General features: G+C 38.8%; 1 protein-coding gene across 1 annotated transcript in view; it reads left to right on the forward strand.

Moving 5' to 3' along the window:
* Positions 1 to 22,601, forward strand: part of RPRD1B (regulation of nuclear pre-mRNA domain containing 1B) — a 28,238-nt gene extending 5,637 nt beyond the window's left edge. Inside the window, exons 4-7 of the mRNA XM_075768743.1 lie at positions 4,922 to 5,034; positions 6,758 to 6,884; positions 7,924 to 8,099; positions 20,064 to 22,601. Coding sequence (XP_075624858.1) covers positions 4,922 to 5,034; positions 6,758 to 6,884; positions 7,924 to 8,099; positions 20,064 to 20,213 — 566 coding nt within the window. The 3' untranslated portion in view covers positions 20,214 to 22,601. The remainder of the gene's footprint in view (positions 1 to 4,921; positions 5,035 to 6,757; positions 6,885 to 7,923; positions 8,100 to 20,063) is intronic.
* Positions 22,602 to 22,892: the final 291 nt, after the last annotated feature.

Below are 22,892 nucleotides of genomic sequence, written 5' to 3' on the forward strand. Positions count from 1 at the left end.
AGCAAGATGGATGATAATGTATCATGTTTTACAGATAAAATGTTAATCATCAAAGTGGAAAACCATAGTGCACCGCTCGAAAACCACTCTGACTTCCTGGTTTTGTGTATACCCAAGGTAGACACAGCTGAGAAATAGGCAATATTACTATCATTAGATTGGTACAATGTTATGCTGTTAAAAGAAAATTTTGAAGCTCCTTAAGCTGTCTGGTGCTGTATAATAATAACAACGAGTATTTTTTTCTTCAGCTCGAGTTATGGCCACAGCTCTCTGCTGGTAGCTCTCTACGGCTTTTTTGTATTGCAGTGTCTTTAATTCCTGGGCTGGTAGGTGCTGCTTTCTGAACAGGATGGCTCTGCCTGGGTCACAGAGCACCAGTTACACTGGTGAAAATTGTGAAACTTGCCAAAATAAAGCAGAGTCCTGTATTGGTGAGGAAAGACATCTTTAAAGCTTACTGGTGTGTGTTTCAATGGTGAAGCTTGTTTCTTGGTTTATTAGTAGCGAGGCCTTGGGTAAATGTATAGCAATTCAGTTGGCAGCACATGCTAAGTTCCTGCCATGGAACAGGGTTGATTGCACAAATAATGAAGCTTTATCTTCAAAGAGCTGGAGGGGAAAGAGTACTGGCCATTTCTAAGCATTATCTTCCCTGGTTTTGACTTCCTCAAAGTGCAGCTTACTACCATATTTTAGTCTTTTGGGTAAATATGCATATACATGGAAATGAGCTTTAGAATATTGATATCTTGTATTGTTTTAACTCTAAATGTATTAATTAAGCTTGCATTTGCTTTCTCATTAATCTTATTTTTATTACAATGTTTCTTTTTACAAGCAATAGGGAAGAGAAGAACCACCCATTTATCTTAGAGCCTGGGAAAACTAGGTCTGTAGAGGTTTGATGTAAAATCCTTTAGGTAATATAACCTATATAGCTGACATGTTTTCTTCTCATTGTCTTTGTAATAAGCAGTTCAAGGAAGTCCTTGAATGTGCTCTGATATAGGGCTGTCACACAGAACTGAACTGCTACCCATCTGCTCTGATTGTGTTTATATTGCAAATTGTGTCACAGGAATTCAGACCCATATTAAAATATGGAGAGAAACATCAGAGAGGAGAGCAGGCAGGGATGCTTCCAAGCATAACTGAAATAAAGGCACCTGGGGACAGGACTAGGTATAATTTTGGAGCAGATCAACTCCAGTTATGCTTGACCTAGGAGAGGCAACCAAAAAATTTATGTTGTAATGCGAACTTTAACATTCATGAGCAATCTGTCCTCAAAGAAACAAAGGGCTAGGGCAGTTGGAAGGTAGACTGGACCATTAGGTTTCTCTTATTTTGTTCTTCTGTGTCTTCCGGTGTTCTGTGATGGTCTCCTGCTTTCTTTAGGAAAGCTGGCTATTTTTTGTTGTTGTTGTATTCAATTTTTTGTCCTAAACCACTTTCCAAAAGTGTCTTTCATATAAGTTTACTTGGATCTTGTGCAAGTTGCTAAACCCCTGGTGCTTGAAACCTAAACCCTACAAAAGTTTAGTTTTAGTTCTAGTTTTGGGAGGCTTATTTTTTGTTATGCTGATTGATGATAATAGCTGTGCCAACATGTAAAAACCCACTTAAATTCAGCTGGTCTACCTTTCAAGTAAACACTTACCTATAGAGCTTCAGAAGCAGAAACCCCTGTTTTACAGGTTTGCCTGTTATTCTAGAACTGGAGTATCTGTTAAGTGGCGTTTCCTTGCATGTTTCTCTGTAGACAGAAGTTTCTGGTCATGCAACTTGTCATATTAACTGTGTGCTTAACCGTCAGAAAAGGCACATGACGTAGCTGTCGAGACTGATAAATCCTTGTGTGAATTAAGGACTATTTGTGTTTTTTAAAAATCTGAACCCTTTGCCTAGTTCCCTCCAGTGAAATGCATTATCTACATGGGGAGTTCCTTACCACCCAGTGTGGCTGCTTCTTGAATGAGGAGCTGAATGTAACCAAGTCCTCATGAGAGATGACGTTCATTTTGTATTGCCTTCATATTAAAAAAAACCCACCCATAGAAACACTAGTTTTAACAGAGCAAAGTTTTAAACTCCTATTTATCATTTTTGTGTGTATACAGATTCCACAGTTGGCTTCTCTTTACTGTGAGCCTGGAGGCGAATCAAAGAAGCTTGTTTACATGTAAAACTAGTCATTAAGAGATGAGAACAAAGAGGTGAACACCCTAGATGGGAAGATCTCCCGTGTTGCCAGCTTATAGGAAAAGCTCATACTTTGTCACCAAAGTCTTTGACGCTGTAAGCTTCCTCAAGCCACCAGAGATAGTTTGAAGATGGAAAAATTGGTGGAGAAATACCATTACAAGTCTCTCTGGACATTGCAACAACAGGATCAACAACAACCTGGAGTTTCACTGCAAAGCTGTTATGACAGCAATTGTCAGTCATTTTGAAGAAACAAAGTGCTTTGCTCTTTGAAGGCTTTTAGGGAGTAGTTCTATTTCTGAGCTGTGAAGAAGACCCAATGAAGCAGGAAAGCTGACTTCATCTCTAGTAGTGGCTTCTCTATCTTCTTTATGTCTGTGTCAAGAACGAGCTCTTGATTTTCCTGGAAGAAGCTGTCCATATTCTACAAGGATATCTTGATTGTGTCAGAAGATGTGTGTTACATACCATTGTTGAATTCTGATTAGTTTTGATGCTCTTATTGCTTGTTTTTGTCTTGTTGAATTTGACAGGCTTCTTGAGAAATGTAGTCTGCAATGGTTAAATTACTTCTGGCTAGCAGATTTTGAAAGCTACCCAGGCAGGGTGTGTTATAATTTCTGCCTTGCTTCCTGTTCTTTCAGGGGTCCTTTTCCATCATATGCTCTTGAGTTTGAAAAAAAACCTGTGGGTTTTTTTCTATTTTGATGAAATGGAGATGGTGTTTCTAGAATTCTTCAATGTGGTCTTCTGCTGCCCCTGTTTACCAATGCCAAGGAAAAAAAGTGGAGCAGTCCACATTCATGTCATGCTGCTCATGCCCAAAATGCTACTTTAAAGCTGACTGCTTTGTCTTTGCTCCTTTGCTGGCGAGTTTGTCCCATCAGCACTGTTAATGTGCTCAGGGAGTGCCCTGTCTTCAGGTAACGGCAGCTAGGGACTGGTGCTTCGGAATGCAGATGTTCACGTACCCACCTTCTTCAGAGTCTTTCCAATCAAACTCGCTTGATCTTGTTCAGACAGAAAATTAAATTCTGAATCCTCTGTGTTAGAATAGTAAGCAAGCATGATACTGCATCTTGTGGTAGACCATTTGGCAACGCAGCAGGAATAGCTCCAGCAATTTGAATCCCAGTTCTCATTTTCACTTCTGTGTGCACTATGGTCATACATTCTTCTATTGATTATCTTGTGTTTATCCTTTGTTGGTTAATTACTTTATAATAAGTACACACAGGTAATAAATATTGATGGCACGATGCACTGGGTAACTTTAAATGCTGTCTTTGGCCATTTTGTTGAAAGCACATCTCCTGTTCAACTCATGTCTTTTGCAGACCTTAGCGGGCAGCAGCCGTTTTTCTTGTTGGTCTGGTACCTTACTTGCTTCGAGTCAGATTATCAAGCGCTATTACATCAATTGTATGCATACAATACTTAGAATGTACCTTTTTCTAGCCTAGATAGCTTTGCTCTAGCATACATCAAAAATTCATTTGGTTTAGGGTAACTGTTTTCTGTGCTGCTTGGCATTCCATTGAGTAAATCTGTTCTGAGAGACGTGTTTCTGTCTGCCTCACAAAGGTCATTTAGCTTTTTCCCACATAAGCAGGATGTACAGCACCTCTGACTTTCTGTCCATGACAATAAAGTTTTTCAGATGTATGTCCCACCTGACAAGGCAGGTAAAATTCTGCATTTAGGGACAGACCTTTCTGTTTGCTTCCTCATTAGAGTTGGGCAGAGTGATTTCATTTTAAATCAAGAGTGATCTTGGATTTTCCTGTGAATCAAAGTATATACAGGCTATTTCCCTTGAACTGCATGATTATCTTAGCAAGACTTGATTCCATTGAAGAGATGTTCACAAGACTCTGTCTAAAACTTTCTTACAAATTACCCTGGCTCTTATGAATTTTGGTGGCGAGTCTGAAGAATGATCTGTCTTCTGAAGGCTCTGTAACTGGATCAAAGACTTCTGATTCATTAAATAAACTCTCTCTTCTCTTTCAAGCTGGGGTATGCTACGCTAAGAGAGTGCTGGTTAAATGAACCTTGTTGTATGAAATCCTTATTTCTGAAGTGTTATAGGTTACCTGCTTGGAGATCGGTTCATGCTCTGCCCATTGCTGTTGTTGCTGTCACATCTTGGAGTTTTTTAGTTTTACAGAGCTGTCCTGAAGTCTTTACTTTGATGGAAGAGCAGAAGGTTGAATAACCAGCAGTTTAGTTGATTGTGGGACCATAGTGAGTATATACTCAGTGCGAAAAGATAAATTGAAATTCTTCTGTCCATATGTATCCCAGCATCAATGCTTCATTTCTACTGTTAGAAATCCTTTCCTGCATACATGGTATTAACTGGAGAACCTGAGCAGGGTTGAAGACCTGACATTTATTGACAAATAGGACATTTGCTTGCATTTCCTACTTTCAGTGCAGGAGACACGAACATGTGCAGTGCACACTGCTTATATGAAGACCGTATCCTCGTACTTACATGTACAGAGATACGTGTGTGGGCAAAATCAACCTTTTATTGCTGTTTTGCATTTGAGTGTTTGGAATATGATGCCAACTTTAGAGTCCAACTGTGGTCTTCCTTCTCTTTAGAGAGCTTAACCATCAGAGCATCTGGTACAGTTTTTTGAAGAGGAGACAGTTAAGGTGGGCAGATATGACATCTAAATGAGTTGTTTATATGTGTCTTTAGTTGCAGAGGAGAAGAAGTCTTTAAAGCGGACTTTTCAGCAAATACAAGAGGAGGAAGATGACGATTACCCTGGGAGCTACTCACCCCAAGACCCTAGTGCTGGGCCATTGCTGGTATGTGGAACGGGAGTTCTGAAAGCCACCTCCTGTGTGGTACAGCCACAAGGTGGAGCTGCCAACAAGTGAAATGGCTTTAATGGAGAAATTCAGTTGGGGGTTGAGAAGTCCATGTGAAATGGAACAGATTCTTTTTCATGTTGAAACACTGCCACTTCGAGTGATTTCAGGTAGTCTAAACCAAAGTCTGAGTAGTGGTACCAGTAAAGAATCTCAAAGGACTGCTAGAAGAACAGACCATATTTTAAATTCTGTCTTAAGATCAGTGTGTAATCTCAAACCCAAAGTTGTAACACAGTTATTTTTTTTAGGACATCTCTGTCTGCGAGCTATTAAAAAGCTCAACCTTTGATAGATTTTTATGGACTTGGCTAAGAAAACCAATTCTGAAGACTTTGTTTTGAGGCTGAAATGTTAGTTAAACTATTGTCTATTTGAAAAGGATAAAACAAATACACCACCCATCTTGTAGACTATAGACATTGAAAAGTAAAAATAAATAACAGTTGCCAAGGAAATAAGTGAAATTTTTTGTTGGTTTTTTTTACCTCCAGATGGCTTGCAGATTATGATTTCTCTTGATGATAAGCATTGTGTTTGTTACTATTGGAAATCATTAGCAATTTGCAAAGAAGTAGTAAATATTAGGTAATGGACTTATTTGTTCAAAGAGTAAAAAAATATTTTAAAATTTTCAAACAATTGAAATGTGGTTTAAACATCAGTGGTGGTATTTACAGGGCTAGTGTTCCAGTTTCAAAAACTTCCCATTAAAACTCGAGTGTTTTTTTTAAAAAAACCTTTTTTTTTTTTCACTTTTTTCTTCCTCTTCAGGGACTCTCTTTTCTCCTTTTTTTTTTTTTTTTTTTTTTGTTAAGCAGGAGGAAATACGGTGTGTCAAGGGGGAAGTCCTCTGAAGACTATCCTCATCCACAATCTTTTTAAGCTAGAATACGTTTTGAGTGTATTCATTTAAACTGACACATTTTTCTTCAATGCACTAAAACCAGCTGAGAGGGGAAGTTGAGGGGATACGGTGGAGTCCAGTTTAATTGCAGATGGCTTCAAAAAGCCAGCTGAGCTAAATGAGGATAGCAATGGCTTTGCAAAATTAGGACAATATAGAGTTTGCTTTAACAGGTATAGTTTTCATCATCATCAAAGTTTATGGTAGGTAACCAGTTACAAAATTTTAAATCTTATAATGATGGAAGTCTGACACAGTTTTGTTTGGACTCATACAAGTTTAGGGTTGGTTTTTTGGGTTTGTTGTTTTTCTGTGTCAGAATGCACCTTTGGAATACAGCAGAGGTACGCGTATACTCCTGCTAGTCTAAGAGAAGGTGTCAGGGATGCTCAGGTAAAAGATAGAATCCCAATTTGATGCAACACAAAGGGCTGATGACTGTTTCTCAGACTGGTGTGGTCACATACGTTTCAGCTTTGTCTTAAATGATCGTGTCTCTTAATTGGAATGAGAAATTTTTCACGGCAGAGTCTTGAAAAAGATGATCCTACTGTAATTATGCATAAGTTCCTAAACACTGGGATATCGTAAATTTAGTGAATGCTCTCTGTGTTAGGAAGCAACAGTGTAAAAATTACTTGAAGAAAGTATTCCAAAAATGGTTGCTTTCAAAGGTAGATGACCTCAGATGCAGTGGCCACATCCACAGGAAATGGCATACCAGGTTTTAATGTTAGCTAACTTGTCTTGTAGACTGAGGATTTGATCAAAGCCCTACAAGACCTGGAAAACGCAGCATCAGGAGATGCAACAGTGCGGCAAAAAATTGCTTCCCTGCCTCAGGAAGTTCAAGATGTTTCATTACTGGAGAAAATTACAGGTATGAAACTGCAAGATGAATGAACATCGTCCAAAGAATAACTTAGAAATCAAAGGGGTTTTTTTTCTTTATATAATCACAATGTATGGTGGAGTGAATTCCTGCTTTTGTGTCATTGTTTTGTAGGTTTTGGGTAATTAATAGATAGCGATCCCATGGAGTAAAACTGAAGATAAAACTTAGATAGTTGCTTCCATTTTTTTTTTTTTGGCTTGGACCAGGGCTTTTGTACTTGGAGAGCATCAACAGCATTTGCAAGAATGTAAAGGAAATAGGGCCAGAATTCTCAAATGAGTGTGTTTGATGCTGAACACCTTGACTGTTAGATATTTTTGAGTTTTATCGGATTGTACTGAATACACACGTACTTCTTGATTGCTACAGAAAAGGAAGGTTGCTACCCCCATTAGTCTGTCAGTCTTAGTTTAAACGCACTTTTGCAATTGTATTTGAAAAGTGGTCTTAATGGAAGCATTTAAAGGTTGAACTGATTTGACTCTTGTTCCTGGAAGTAGTTTTAATTTAGAACTCCTTATGAACTGACACTTATTCAGTCCTTTATAATACACTCTTGCAGTGTCCAACTGTGAAGACTAGTGTGCAATTCACATGTTTGCTTGTATTGATACATTATTGATTCAGAGAAAAGAGGAATTAAAAAGTGCACACCATGTTTAAAGTGAAAACCAACTCAATTCTGAAAGTACAGCCTAAACTTTTAGTTTAATTAACCTGTTTATAGAGGCTAACTTCATAGATTTATCTCCCCCCCCATTCCCCCTCCCAAGTCATTGACATCTCTGCAAGGATGAAATGCAGTAAGACATGTTGATGTCTAAAAACCACCATTGTTGGGTTGTTAGTCCTGCCTATTTCCTTTACGTGCCCTGTGATAAGAACTCTTATTTTCCTGTCAAGCCAGAAGTGTATTTATGAATGAGATATTACTCTGTGTGTGGCTGGTGAGTTGTAGCCCCCCTATCAAAGATGAAAAGTTTTAAACTTTGTCCTCTAAATTACCCAACACTTGTGCATGTAGACAAAGAGGCAGCCGAACGTCTTTCGAAGACCGTGGACGAAGCATGCCTGTTACTAGCAGAGTACAATGGCCGTCTGGCAGCAGAGCTGGAGGACCGGCGCCAGCTGGCACGCATGCTGATCGAGTACACCCAGAATCAGAAGGATGTATTGACAGAGAAAGAGAAGAAGCTAGAAGTGAGTACTGATTACATTGGTGCCAGCAAGTCGATTGCCTCATCAAATGCTCCCGCTTGACTCCTAATCTGTATGTTTCTCTCAAGAGAAATGATTCTAGGTGTTATCTTTACATTTGGAGTAAAACAGGAGTACGAATGCGGTGTAAAAAGTCTGGAGAAGACAATCTGGTCTGATGTTCAGTCTAGTATGTTTTAATACATGTAGACATGGAAGGCCCAGAACTCAATACTTTTTAAAGAAAAATAGGCTCAAATTTCTTCAGATTTACTCTATTTTTTTTTTTAGTAAATTCCCATTTCCAAAAAGTCAACCTCCTTTTGCCATTGTTAGCTGGGTTTTTTTATTGGTTGGGGTTTTTTATTTTTCTTATGCTTAGGTGCCCCTCATCTGCTGTCCCAGCTCCTTCTTGAGAAGGGGATGCAGTTTAAACAAGATCTTCTGGTATCCATCATTTAACAGCTACTCTTACCTAGAGCTTCTGTGATGGAGTGTCAGTTGGGCTGACACCCAAAGACGATGACTTGCATTTCCTGCTGTAGCTCCCTTGAACAAGGAGGGCAGGACACTGTAAAATGAGGACTGCGCTGACTGGACATGAGCACCAGCTGCGTGTCCTGGAGTGCGGGCAGGGGCTGTGGCAGCCAGCCATTTATCCGAAATGTTCTTTCTTGGAGGAAGTTCTTTCAGCATCGCATCTTGGGACTAGTGTGGAAGTTTAATTAATGATTGTGGTTGTATGTCACTGTGCCATCTGTTAAACTGCCCCTTGGCGGCACATTAAGGGCTTCCTCTACACTGTCGGCTGCTGGTTATTATGAACAGATGTTTCTGGGTGGGACATGAGTTGCTGTAGAGGACAAAAATTTTCTGGAAGGAGACTGTGCTGTAGCAATTGTAGGCTGTGTTTACTGTCATGCCAAACCTAATCCTCTGATAGCTAGGCAACATTGTTCTGAGGTAAATTTAATTTTGAATGTTTTCTTTGTCGTGTGTGTTTATACTAGAGTTTCTCAATGTCTTGTGACTGTGAACATGTTGCTTTTCATTTTTTCCAAATCGGCCAAACAAGTGCTGATGCTGCATTCAGAATTAGTGTGGATAGTTAATAATTCTGTTAGCTTGTTTAGCTTGAATTTCTTCAAGCATAGCATCTGCCTTATGACTGAGTCATTAAAAGGCACTTTCAGACATGGATATGAGAGATGCCATAAAACCAAATCCTGTTTGGCACCTGATTTATTTGTTGAATACTGGTGGAAGTCTTGGGTCGGGTTTTTTTCCCCTTGCTGAAAGGAGGAGGACACCTGTCTAGTAGAGACATATATATATGTGTGTGTGTATATATATATAAAAATATATAAATGATAGATGTATTGATGTTTACTTTTAAAAAAAGTGCAAGAAATAGGTAGAAAAATGCTGCACAGCAATGTTTTTAAAAGCCCAGAACAATCCATAAATTTGAGTCAGTTTCAGATTGTGAAATTAAGAAATTCACAATGACAACATTAAATTAAAATTTCTAATGGACTAGCCAAGATGTTGTGACAATTGTGGTGGTTTTTGTTTTGGAAAATATCCTTCTGGTAAGGAATGTTACTTGAAAATTGTCACTCTGGCAGAGGCAGAAACATAATCCTGGAAATTAAGTGGTTTGCTGGCTGAGCTACTTTGTTAATAGGAATAATCCTGGTGGTGGCAACAGGACAGGTTGTTTGCCCAATGTTAGGTGTAAACATATGCTTTAACATGTTGGAAACTAAAGAATTATCTTTTAAAATATCTGTTTAGGTTAGCATCTTTGCCATTCTGCCAAAACAAGGTGGCCTTCGTGCTGTAGAAGTGTAAAATGAGTTGCAGGAAATGCCACTCGTTAATCCTTACTTAACATGAAGGCACAATTCATATTCATGTCAAAACTCAAATTGTAACTGAGGCATATGCCCTGATTAAAGCATTCCATTGTTCTTGAGTTGTACAGGGTTAATAAATAGTGGAAGATGTTGGTTACAGATATGGCAGGCCATATCTGCTTGTCAGTTTTGTTTCAGTCTTTGATGTTCTCACAGTACCATTATTGATAAGCCTGGATTTTTCTTTGTAGTGCTAATAAGCATTTTAATAGAAGGATCTGAAATTCCTGTAGCAATTAAGAATGTATCAAAAAACCAAAACATTTACTCAGGCAAAGACTGAAATAAGAAAATAACTTAAACCAATCTGATTTTACATGTCTTCTCATTGTATGCTTTGCTCTCTCAAGGTATCTTTTCTGGAATCTTTGCTACTATTGACTGTAAGTTTTTTTTGGGTTTTTTTTTCTCTTGTGAAGTGAGTTTCCTGACTCTCAGATGAGATGGCAGTTTTAGATAGAAGATGGATTGTTTACTTCGCTATCCTAACCTAGCCAATGCTGCTGGTTGGGGAAAGGGACTTCTGATAGTAATATGACTCAGGGCTGTCTTTTAAGATATGGAAATGTCTGATTTGGAAATCACTGTGGATATGTCTTGTATTTTATTTACTCACAAAGCAAAGTCTTTCACTATGATAGCAATGAAAGTAGCTAATCTACATCTTCTGAAAAGCAGCTTGTGTGGTCTAAAGAGCTACAGTTGTTTACTAATCCTATTAGTACTATCCCTCATGAAACACAGCAAATTCTCAAAACATATACATAAACTCAGTGTATTTATGTCTAGTGGGCTAATGCTCAAGATACTTTGCAATGTCAAAACCCCAGGACACAGAGCTTTTGTCATCAGTTGCAGAAAAGCTGTTTAATTAAGGGACAATATGCTGAGAAAGGTGGTTTTGGACAGTGAATGACACTATTACACTTCAGCATTGATATAGACTGGCATGAGTAAGGATTGAAACATCATGCTAAGAAGCACTGGTAATTTGAAGGGAGAAAGCTGGCACAGAGCCAGAAGATCATAACGTATGGACAAGCTCTGCTTTTAGGGTAGCAGTTGAAAAAAATGAAAGTGTAATAATTAGGATAACTTTATGGGGGGGAGATTGTGATAATTTGATTGTAGTCTAAAAGTACTTAAAAGAATTCTACCCTCTCCTCCTAATTCTGGCAATCAGCTGCAGAGCAAAATCAGCTGAACCAAAGCTGATGCTGAACAACCTATAACAAGGCATATATTTTTAAGGGTAAATATTCCTTAGGTTAACTTACTGAAAGGAGTGGTGAATTCTGTTGTTCAACATCTGAACACTGAATTTCTTTTTAAATGGTGCTTCCTCTCAGTCAGAAATTCTGTGCTTGATACTGCAGCTGCTGTGTGATCTTCCATAGCCTGGACTGGATCAGAGTCAGCATAGGCTTTCAGAATGGGTGTCAGGAAATAAAATCCAGTTTCAGACAGACATAGAAACAAGAACTGGTGTTTCTATAAGAATGAGATAAGGTGTCTTTGTATTTCATGTGAGTACTTAACTTCCAATGAAAGTTCTCTGATTTGTGTTATTTTTGGCCATGTACAGTCAGCTGGGGAGGTTTTTTTGTCCTTCAGCACCTGAGTCTGCAGAACTTCAAGAGGAAGGATTGTCTTTTGAAGTCGGTGTACTCTTTGTGAATGCATGGCAGGCAAGTAGGAAAAAATCCAGGGAATCAATTTGTGTAAAACTGAAATGTAGAGGGGAGATATCCAGGAGAACATTTCCATGTTGGTGTACCAGGTGACTAAAATGAAGTCAACTAAATAGATGGGACTAGAAGAATCAAGTGAAAGTAGTGTTAGAAAATGGCAAATTGTGTGGAAGCTTTATGAGTATCTAAAGTAACTGCTGACAATAGAAGATTTGAAGTGGAGAGGTATTTTAATGGGGAGAAGGGGAAAAAAATAGAGGAGAATGTGCGTTTGGAGCTTCTGTTTTAATTTGCAGTCAGTGATGCTGAGTTCTTCCCCGTGCCCTCCATCTATCTTCTGTACCTGCATTTGTAAAACGTGACATGAAGAACATACTATAGTATATACATTACGTGTATATACTGCCAGTGTGTATGTGGGGGTATGTGTGTAAATGTACAATTATATTTGTTTGTTTGTATATGTGCACATATATAAAAATATAAAGAACATACTGTATTTAACATCCAGTTTAGGGGATTTTTTCTGATTGTTGTCTGCACCTGAGAAATTGTGACTCAGAATCCTGCTGAGAGCCATGGGGGTTTTTAGATGTGGGTGGTTTTTAATATTCATGGCTTCAAGGCACCTTTAATAAGGTGTTAAAGCTGTGCCCATATGAATTTGCAAATGGTCTTTGATAATGCATCTCTGAAGGATTAAGTACAATCTCACTTGAGGTTTTCTGAACTGCCCGGCACTACACATTTTCTTGAAATACAATTTAGTTCAGCAGGTTAATATGCAATTTATTGCTGTGTTGCTTCCATTGCTTAGACTTTTGTTGCATGTCACTGTTGGCATGAACAAGAGTTGAAGTTCTAGTTTTTCTGCCAGGAAACGAAAATGTTTGTACTTATCTCCTGCTACTTGTATGCACCTAGCAATGGGAACTCGGCAGCACAGGGAGGTCTCCTGCTCTGCGCTCTGGGCAGGGCAAGAAGATCCTGAACAGGAGCACCCAGACAGAGTGTGTCATGCTCAGGTCTATAAAACTGAACTGCTGATGAACATAGCAAAAAATGACTAACTGTACATCAGTATTTCCAGCTGTGAGCCAGTCGTGCCTTTGGGTGTGGGACAAGAAGGAAAGCTGTTTCATAGTGATACAATAAACTAATGTGGTGAATCTGGTTCTGTTGTGCAGTGCGTGGCTCAAGGCAACAGCTGTGTTTCTTTGCACAATATAAAAGAATTTCTTCAATTTGTAGATACTTGTAAGCATTCATAATTATAGTAATACTACAAATGAAATCATACTAAAAAATAAAAGCAAATAAAAATCATCCAATATTAATATATAATGGTTTATGTATTTTACTGAAGTGAAGCAGTATATAACTACTCTTTTGCTTAGCAATCAAAAGTATTAAAATGCTTGGAGAGGTGAATATGTAGCTGCTTGCTTGTACCCTAAATGTTGATTTTTTTCGTGAACATAATTTACACCCCTCCCAATATTTATTGTGGAAAGAATATGCTGCAAATGAAGCCAGGTTTCATTGCTGTTGTACTGTAGCAGCCTGGGCCAGCTCTGAGAAAGCTTTTAAACGTTGCAAAGGCCAGTAGATGAGGAGGTGGCATCTCCAGCAGCTGGAGAAATGCTCTGCAAAGGCCTCTGTTGCTGACCTTCCCTTGGACAACTTAGAGTTGTCCTCAGTAGAGAGGAGAGCAAGGAGACAAGTTATGGTTTCAGAGCATGTGATTGTGCCAAGAGCAGAAATGCCATCTCTGGTCAAGTGTGATGAATGATGCTTCAAAAGAAAGAAGCCTTGTCAAATTTCAAAGAGCAAGACTGAACAAATTTAAGGTATGAAAATGAACTGTAGCTCTGTAAGGAAATGTACCATTCAAGCTCTGATTCCTGGACTCCATTTTTCAGATGTGTTGTATAAAAACTCGGGCTTATTGGTTTAGTACTGCTGCAAAATAAGAAAAACCGGCTTCACCGCTAGCGTTTGGTTTTGCTTTGCTTTTGAGGTAGATTCTTCTGCACTGAACTTGTGAAGTGGAAGGCATTGCCCTGTTACCTAACTTCTTGCAGGGGCAAATTGACTCTGTGGCTGTTAAGAACCCCTCAAGGCATTTGCCACCCTGACTGCAGCGCTGCTTTTGAGTTCTGCTGCTTTTGAGTTCTGCGAGGTGCTGGCGAGTAATCTGTCCCCTTGGCACTAAACCACATGCTTCTGCAGTCAGGAGGTCAGGACACAGGTGATGTGCTGTGCAGCTGTAAGCATTTCTACCCTTTTCTCTGTGGGTTTGTGGCTGCTTTGCCGAGAGGCTGTTTCAGCGCAGTGCTGGGCTTGCACTGATTAGCCCTGCAAAGGAGGAGAGGCAGGGCAGCATTGCTGCCAGGCTTGTGCAGGTGCCTAACTGCGCCAGAGCAGGGACAGGTCTTTTTCAAGATGGCATGGCACCTCCTAGTCCAGCAAGTGTCCAGACAAACTTATTTCAGGGGACTTTGGGCTCTGGATCTAACCTCTCATTTGTGTTCCATTGAATTTGCATGGAAATAAGCAAGTTTATGGATAATTCATGTTTTGTTTCTGGTTCTTTGCTCTCTTGATTTTTGTGTGAAGGTTTGTCAGCTGCCTTCTTTTGACCAAGACTAGTCTAGTCTGTATTTCTAAGACAGTAAGGTTTTTTTACAAGACAAATTCACCTCTGTTTTGCAGACAGACTTTAAAATTTGCTTTCTGTGAGGTTTGGGTGGTTAAAACTGATGTGGAGAAAGCTGTTCTGTCCCCTCCCGCAACTGAACTGTTAGTAATTCTGCTTGGCGCACTGACCAATGCCTTCCACCACTGGGGGGGGCTTGTACAGTATGAAATACAGGATAGAATATGGGTTTAAAACTGGGCTTGTTCAAACCTGACACTTGAGAGAATGTGGAAGGAGGTGGGGTTGAAGGCAGGAGAAAAGTGCTGATACACTTGACACATTGGAGAAGGGGAAAGTTTTAACTGCTTTTGAAAAGGCCAAAAGGAATAGCCTGGCAGGACGTGGAGTGGGTACCTGTGTAGTGTGTAAACTGGGGATCTTCTGTATGCAGTTGTTCTGGAGCACAGACCTGAAATCAAACAGCAGACTTTTAAAAAAGTTATCTAACAAATTATCTATGCTAAAAAAATGTTGGCTTGTCCTGTAGGTGTGTATATACTGGAAATACTGATTAATAATCCATGCTTTCTTACATAAGAAAGAACAATCTTTGGGACACACACCCCCTTCCACACCCAAACCCAACAAACCAAAAACCCCCTTACTGTTGTAATTCTGATGTGCTGTATCTGATATTCTGTCAGGATGTAAGACAAGGGTTTACATGTGCTGTTCACATACTTGGTGAGCAGGAGCTTGTCTGTCCTTGCTTTAGAAAGTTTTCCACTTTTAGTAATTTTCTCCCAACACCCTCCATATTGGTCATTTCTTATAAATATGCTGTCATTGTGACATTCTTCTTATTCTAACATGTTTTAATCAGTATTTCTTAGATGTACTTTACATAGGCTAAGTGGCAAGCAGCAAAAGCTAAGGAAAATCAACCTGCTATATTAATGTTGTATATTTAATGTATTTAAATAGGTATTTTCCATCAGCGTATAAACATATTGCTGTTAAACCTCCCACTTCACTAAGGACCCTCTTCAAATTTATTTTGAGCCTCTGGTGCATTTTTCCCTTGAATTCTGTGGTCTTTTGCTTTCATACATCTGGCTCAAGCTACAGCATATCAAAACTGAGACTGACTGACTGCTCTTCCTATTCACTTTCTAAATTCTTATTAATGCCTAACTAGATGTTTTTCAGTAGATGCAATTGCTGTGATGACTTACAGCATGTTACTGCTTGACCCAGAACAGGAATGGAAGTGTCCAGTGCAAATTCTAAGCTAAAATAAAATGAAGTCCATGCTGTGTAATTCGACAAGGTGAACCAAGCGGTGCAGCATTCCTCAGAATGAATTTCCTGTCATGTTGATTACAGTCAGTTTTATAATGTTCAAGCAAATCTTCTTTTGAATGAAAAGCTTCCGTCAGATTCGTTCAGTGGTGTTTAATTCTGATTTTGCATTTGTTTCAAGGACTAAGTATCTAATTTACTTGGCTGCTGTGGATGTAGAATCCCACATACTGAAAGGGAATGTTGATTAGTAAAACCATTCGTGTGGCACAGTGCCAGTTTTTTCTGCATCATACTGAAAGTCCTGCTTACAGCAAAGATCTCATTATTTTGCCTAAAAAAAGGAAATGGCATCCAAATACTATTAATCTTAATGAAAGCTTACTATGCAGCGAGGCAATTAGCCAGACACATGGAGTACAAACTAAGACCTCAGAAAGCAGTGGTTTCTTTTAAGTGCCCTTCATATTTTTTCAGTTTTATAGAAGGTGGGAACCTTATGCAAAAATCTGCAAGATGCAGTTTCAAAAGCATGACATGTAAAGGGACTAAATGAAAAGCATGTTTTTTCCATAAAACCTGCTTCCAGAGTCCTGTGTTGCAGAACATGGCCACAAATCGGTTTGTGGAAAAAGAAAAGCCCCTGAGCCTGGAAGGGGGTTACGTGTCTCTGCTTATGCGTATTCCCAAGTGGAGCTGAGGTGTATCCTTGAATAGCACAAATGGCAAATCCAAATAAACGTCCCTTGCACTTCACGTGTAGGATTACATATCCCTGCTAGGTGCTTCTTCCATGTTGCAGAGGGAATTCTCTACTTTGAGTAGCAGCTGCCCAGAAGTGCCAAGCTGCCTCCAGGCTGTCTCTGATACTCTGTCTTTAGATCGTTGCCTTGTTCTTGGCTTGGTGTATCTGCCACGTGCTTCAGTTCAGTCAGCACTCCCTGGCCCAGCTTTGGTGTCCAGTCTCTCAAGTTCTTTACTGCTCTGCCATGAATCAGCACAACTTCTCGGTACCAGAGCAGATGGAAAGTGTTAAGCATGCACGAGACGGTTCTCTTAACATAGTCCGTGTTGTGTATCAAATCTGTCGGGCAAGTATTCATCTCTTCTAGGAAATCTTGGTTCCTGGATTACTCCCTTAGGGCATTGTTTTCGTTCCTGAATTTAGCGACATTTTTCCAAGTCAGAGTTTTTCATGGTTTTGGGGCTGTTGCTGCCTTTTTTCTTTTTTTTTTTCCCCTTTTTTTTCCTTTTTTGTCCTTCTAACAGGTAGGATTCAATCCTCACTGCTTTAACAAAAACTTCTGTGTGGACTAGCTAATGCCTGCATCAGCCTACTAGTAGGGTAGAATTACTTAGAATTGAACGGATTCTCAAGGTGACTTGATTTTTTTTTTCTTTGTCATCATATATATACAAAAACCTTCTGAATTTGAAAAGAGACATTTCTGATAGCTTAGTACTCCATGTAGCTCTCAATGTAGACTATCCCTAAAAATAGGGATATGTTAAGAGCAATATTTTCCTAAACATTTGAAGCTGTTAATTGTTAATCTGGGAACAGGTTGGTGCAGTTAATGTATAGAGGAATTGCTCCTAAGTCTGTATGTTTACCATAGCATAAAAACCAGAACCGAAGTATGGTTTGCATACATCTTAGTGGTTCTTCATTTGTCAGTGTGTTTTCTCAGGGCTGGGCTATCAAGCAAGGCATTGCAAAAATTTTCACTCCTCTAAATAGTTGTATCAGGAAAGAAATACTGTTTGGATCTATACGATTGTAATAGTCACACAAATTGTCTTCAGATAAAAAAACCATAGTGTCCTAGTCCTAATTGTAGGAAGTAGCGTATCCTGGTGGTCCTGTCCGTTTTGCCCTGCACATAGCAGGACATTAATCTTCCGTGGAGGCAGATGTTGCCTTGTACCTGTTTTTACAGAATTCTTGCGCAATTCAAGCAGTGTTTGACATCTTTTCTTGGCTTATGCTTGGAATTTGCATCTTCTACCCCATTTATCAGACTTGGAGGACTTGCCAGATGCCTTGCCCTTGTTGATTTCTTTCCTATCTTAAGTAAGAATTACTACAGAAAAAAAAAAATTGCCAATATTCACTCTTGACAGTGTTTGGCATTCTTGAGAAAGCGCTGCCCTTTCTTTCCTGGCTTAGTACCCATCACTTCCTGACAATGTCCTGAATTGTGATTTTTTTTTTTTTTTTTTAATTTTTCTTTAAGACAATCTTCTGAGGGGGAAAAAAAAGTAGTTTCTGACTCCAGCGTGTTCCACCTTCTATCTGTAAGCATTTGGAATGCAATAATACAAGAAATTTTTTTGCTGTCCATATCCCATATGTGCAGGAGCTGGTGGTCTGCTGCCTCCCTGCCTCTCATTAATCATGACCTGCCAGCCTTGAGCAGAGCACTCCATTTACCATTTCTCTCTTTCCCCAGTGTTAGTTTCTATGTTCTCTTGGAGAAGTATGCCAAAATCTGGGGGTTTTTCTGTTTCTGTTCTCTGTCATCATAACGTGACTTTCTTGAATTGTTTCTGTATTTAAGTATTTTCCAAAATATTATGGCTGGGGATGTGGGATACATTCTTATTTTGATCCTGATTCTTTGTCGTCCATTAAAACAAAACCAAACCTTGCAATTCTAAATGAATGGGCACACCTTCTCCTGAGTTTGGGTTTTTTTTGGTTGCTGTTCTCCTGTAGGCTTGTGAACAGTACTCTCTAGTTTATGAAGCTTGTAGAGCTTTGTGTGAACGTAATTATTTCAGGATATATCCCATGTACATTAACAGAAGTGTTTGGCTATTGCGGTATGTTAACTCACTGAGCCTTGTAAAAGGATTTAAGTTTGGAATAGGCTGTTAAAGGACATTCTTATTTGGTGCTGCCAGGAAATTTATGGAATATATTTATATAGTCATTCCATGTGTTGGAGTATTCAGAGTTGCAATCGACTGCTGCTCTCAGTATTCTAATTCAAAGTAATGAAACATGAAGAGAGTAAACTCATTGCTTGTAACCCTGCAGGGACTGCTCTGCTTTGATGTTTGGAGAAGGTGAAGAGAATTTCCATCACTGAGAAGGTTAGAAAGATTGGATTAAAGTTGCAAATTCCTCAGAAAGATGTTTTGATTAAATGTGTGCCTAGTTTTATTTGATCTTCAAAGATAAACTTCTGTTCTCTTTGCCAAGTAATTAAGAAATGAGAAGTTAGTATTACAACTGTTTGTATTGATGCCTATTTTGTATTCTTTTTCTTAAGCTCATTGTTTCCTGGATTCTGGAGATGCCATGAAAAATATGCTGTGTGTAGTTGGGTAAAGACTGGTACATTCCAAAAGAAATTATGTGATACTGTTTTTTAATTACTTAAATAGCTGTTTTCTGTGATTGTTACATCAATGTTTAGAATAACAAGCCTTCTGAAAATTATATAAATATCTTTAATTGAGCTTATGTATTAGATAACTTGAGTATGTGTTGATCTGCTCTTAAATGGCCTCTAAATGTAACTTCACAAGGTACGGTTCGTTCTTTCATTTTCAGGAACCAAACTCTTCCTCTGTCTTCTCATTATGCGTTACTAGTCACTGTCATCTGATGTCTCGTAGATGGTGGAGATTTCTGAAGATGGATAAATATTTCTTACTGGAGTTTCAATGCTCAATCCAGACCTTATTTGTGGAAAAATTACTTGCAAGTTTCCTCTTCAGGGACTTTTTAACTTACTGCTTTTCTCACTTTGTAATAAAATTCTGAAAATTTTAGTGTCTATTTTGCTTGGTTTCAATCTAGTGTGGATGTGTCTTTCTCTGATTTACGTTTAGTGATCATACGCATACTTTTGTAGTGGTGTTTGCTAATGTGCCAGTCAAGTGCTGCAGCTGCTATGCTTGCTAACATGAGTTGTCTGAACTCATAGAGGAGACCCAATTTCACAACCAAAACTTGGTTTTGATTTCATGACTTGAAAGGGAGCACTGGATCACCTAAATATCCAAAATTGATCAAGCAGGGGGGCAGGAAAAAAAAAAAAAGGCATTTTAGCTGCATAGTAATACCGATTACTGTGTCAGAGTAGTGGCACTTCCCTCAAACACTCTACCAGGCCCCAGTGGGTGCAGATGTGGGGGCATTTTATATAGCTTCTGTTAAAATAGCACAGGGCAGGAGTAGTGGGTTTGGGATGCCAAAGCCTGTGGCCTTCCTGTTGATACCAGGCTGTGAATTTGGGTGCAGATGACAGGGTCTGCAGTCATGCCAGCAGTTGCTCAGAGAATGAGTACCTTGCCACCTTCTCCCAGAATCCTCACCTGGAAAATAAATACTCCTAGCTTAAGTAAAAGCACTGTTAATTAACCTGTGCTTAATCTTCATTCTCTTCTCTTTTTCCCTCAGGAATATAAACAGAAGCTTGCTCGGGTAACCCAGGTCCGCAAGGAACTGAAATCTCACATCCAGAGCCTTCCAGATTTGTCACTGCTGCCCAACGTCACAGGAGGTCTGGCACCTCTGCCGTCTGCTGGTGACCTGTTTTCAACAGACTAGAATAAATGGTGTCTCCCAGTTTCCAATATTACCAGCGGAAATAAGAAGACTGGTGGTGACTGGAAATCCAGTCTTCCAAGATCTACAGTAGGAAGGAACTTGCAGACCCTGCTTTCAACCTCTTGGCTGCTCATGCTCACCCTCTCTCTGTGTACACCGGCTCATGTTGAGGGGAGGAAAAAAAAAAGCGAGTTTTTGTGAGCTCTAAAGGGAGTGGGGATACTCCATATAGGCAAACTTTTCTCATCTTTTTCCATACTCTTTAGTTGCTGTTTGCTCTTAGCACTTGTTACCCCCACAAAAGTAATGAGAATCATGTACATACATACCTACAAAATTTTCAAAGAAAGGTTGACCATATAGCATTTTTTCTCTGTAAAAGTACCATATTATTTCTGAAGAAGTCTTGTCTGTTTTAGTTGGGTTTCTGAACCTCATTTCTGAGAGCAGTAGAGTGGCTAGAGGGCTTTGGAGGGGGGGGTGTATATGCAGGCTCTGTACCATGTCAGCATAAGAAGGCATCTACTGAGCAATGGTACAGAGAAATATTTTTCTTAAATCTACAGTTCCTCATTCTGTTGGGGGACTGACATGAAGATAGTTCCTGTCGGGCATGTGCATAAGTTAAAACTTACCACAGGCAATAAAAATAACCAGCTTTTCTTTGTGAATGAGAGAGCTTCCTAATTTACACTCTGCTGAGCAATGCAGAACTGGATATTACCTAAATGAGAGTGGAAGTAAATTTTGTTCTAGCTACCTTAGATTTATACCACATTTTCCCTCTTTTTTTTATACAAAATTAGATGATCACAGAAGCTTTGGTTTAACAAACTGAGAGGTTGGAATGGTGTATTGCAACTGGTGATACTCCAGTGACGGGCACTGCCTGATCTACTCTGAGGATGGTTACGTTGAAAATACTATTCTATAAATTCTCTCCATAGCTTTAGTGAAGATATTTCATGAACAGAAGTTAAATGTGGTATAAATATTTATTTATATAGAAATAGACCCATATATATGCACATATCCTGTATGCACATGTACCATGTCCATGCATGTAGATATTAGAAGGATGTACTTAATTTTGTGTCACAGATTATTGTGAGTTGATTTTTATAATTGGGAAAAGTTTAAAAAAAAAAAAAGACAAATTTAAAATACTCTTAATTAATAATTCCTTTATGTTCCTAGCTAATGTTTTAGCTGCCACAGATGTAGTTACATTTCAGTTTGTGTGTTAGGTCTAACAAGCTGGACTCTGATCACTGAAAACCATTCCAATTTAGATAACAATTCTGTTTAAATTTGGCACCTCTCACTATAAAACATTTTAAGTTTCTGGAAACACTTGATCTGATAATACAGGTTTTGTAACACAGAGGCTGAAATTAGTTGAAGTGACGTGCTGTGTTTGTGCCTCCCTATAGTCTTAAGCTGCTGTTGTCAAAGACATGAGAGGAAACCTACAGAAGTGCAAAGCTTGTTCTGCGTCCTCATTAATTTATTTTACAGGGTATTCAGTAGCCTATTCAGCATTCAGTTAAAACAAATAATACAGCATTTTTTGGTCATTAAGTTGTTAAGAAGCTCGTGTCCTTTTCTTACTGACACTTCATTTTGTCCGTTGTTTGGTTGGTTTTGTTTGGTTTTTTTTAAACTCTTTGCATCCTTACTGCCCAGCCAAGAAATGTGTTTTTAGTTTACAGGAAATTTTTCAGTGGCAGAACCATTCTTTCCATGACTTGGTTTGATTGTACAGCCTTTTATGGTCCAAACATTATTTAGATAAAGCACTGTACATTCTCTCTGCTTTTGCCAAAAATGAAAAACAAAAGAAAACCCCACCAAACCTCGAAAACCCAAACCAAAATACTCATTTCTATCCTGTCTCAGCTCAGAGTTACCCTGAGGCTGTTTTAACCAATAATTATTTTGACCATTGATTGAATGTGTATCCATTATAGGACAAAAAAGCTGTCATAAAAACAATTATGTAGACAAATGTGTTGACATCTCACGCTGTTGTTTTGGGCAGATCTGTGAGAGTTGTATGTCTTTTTTTTTTTTTTAATTGAAATGTTTTGATTTATTTTTTTTTCCAAATATATGTGTGTGTTTTATTTTGCTTAATTTAAGTGAAGTCTTGTGGGTTTTAATTTTATTTGTTTTACTTTTTGGGCAAAGGGCATCTGGTGAACTGGGTGACAGTCTCTCAAGGTTAAACAGATTTCCCCAAGGTGTGTCTTTTTTTAACAAAAGCTTAAATCTGTATATGAATTGATTTAGCAATTAATTTAGACATATAGGCTGCCATTTGTGACAGCAGTATATTCTGAAATGTCTCATAGATATCTATTTTTGAATAAAGAGGGTGTCGTTGAATAGTAGTGGTTTTACTTCCCCCCCCCCCCCCCCGGGGTTTTGCTTTGGTTTTTTTGCCCTCTAAAATCAGAGGCAGTGACTGCTGAAGGGTCCTTATGTTAGAGTTTGGAGGTGCAGAGTGTCATTTGAGTCTAACAGTCATGCTTTCTGACAGCTTCTAAGCCAAATCAATATGCAGCTTTCTCAGGTGATTACTGCAACAAACAAAAATAAAATACGTTTCCCTGCACTAACCTCTGATTTGAGGGGCAGAAGACTAGCTGCTTAATTCGTGAATGAATTTAGGTTATA

This window comes from Balearica regulorum, chromosome 16 (genome assembly GCF_011004875.1).
Source record: "Balearica regulorum gibbericeps isolate bBalReg1 chromosome 16, bBalReg1.pri, whole genome shotgun sequence".
Taxonomy (NCBI): Eukaryota; Metazoa; Chordata; class Aves; order Gruiformes; family Gruidae; genus Balearica; species Balearica regulorum.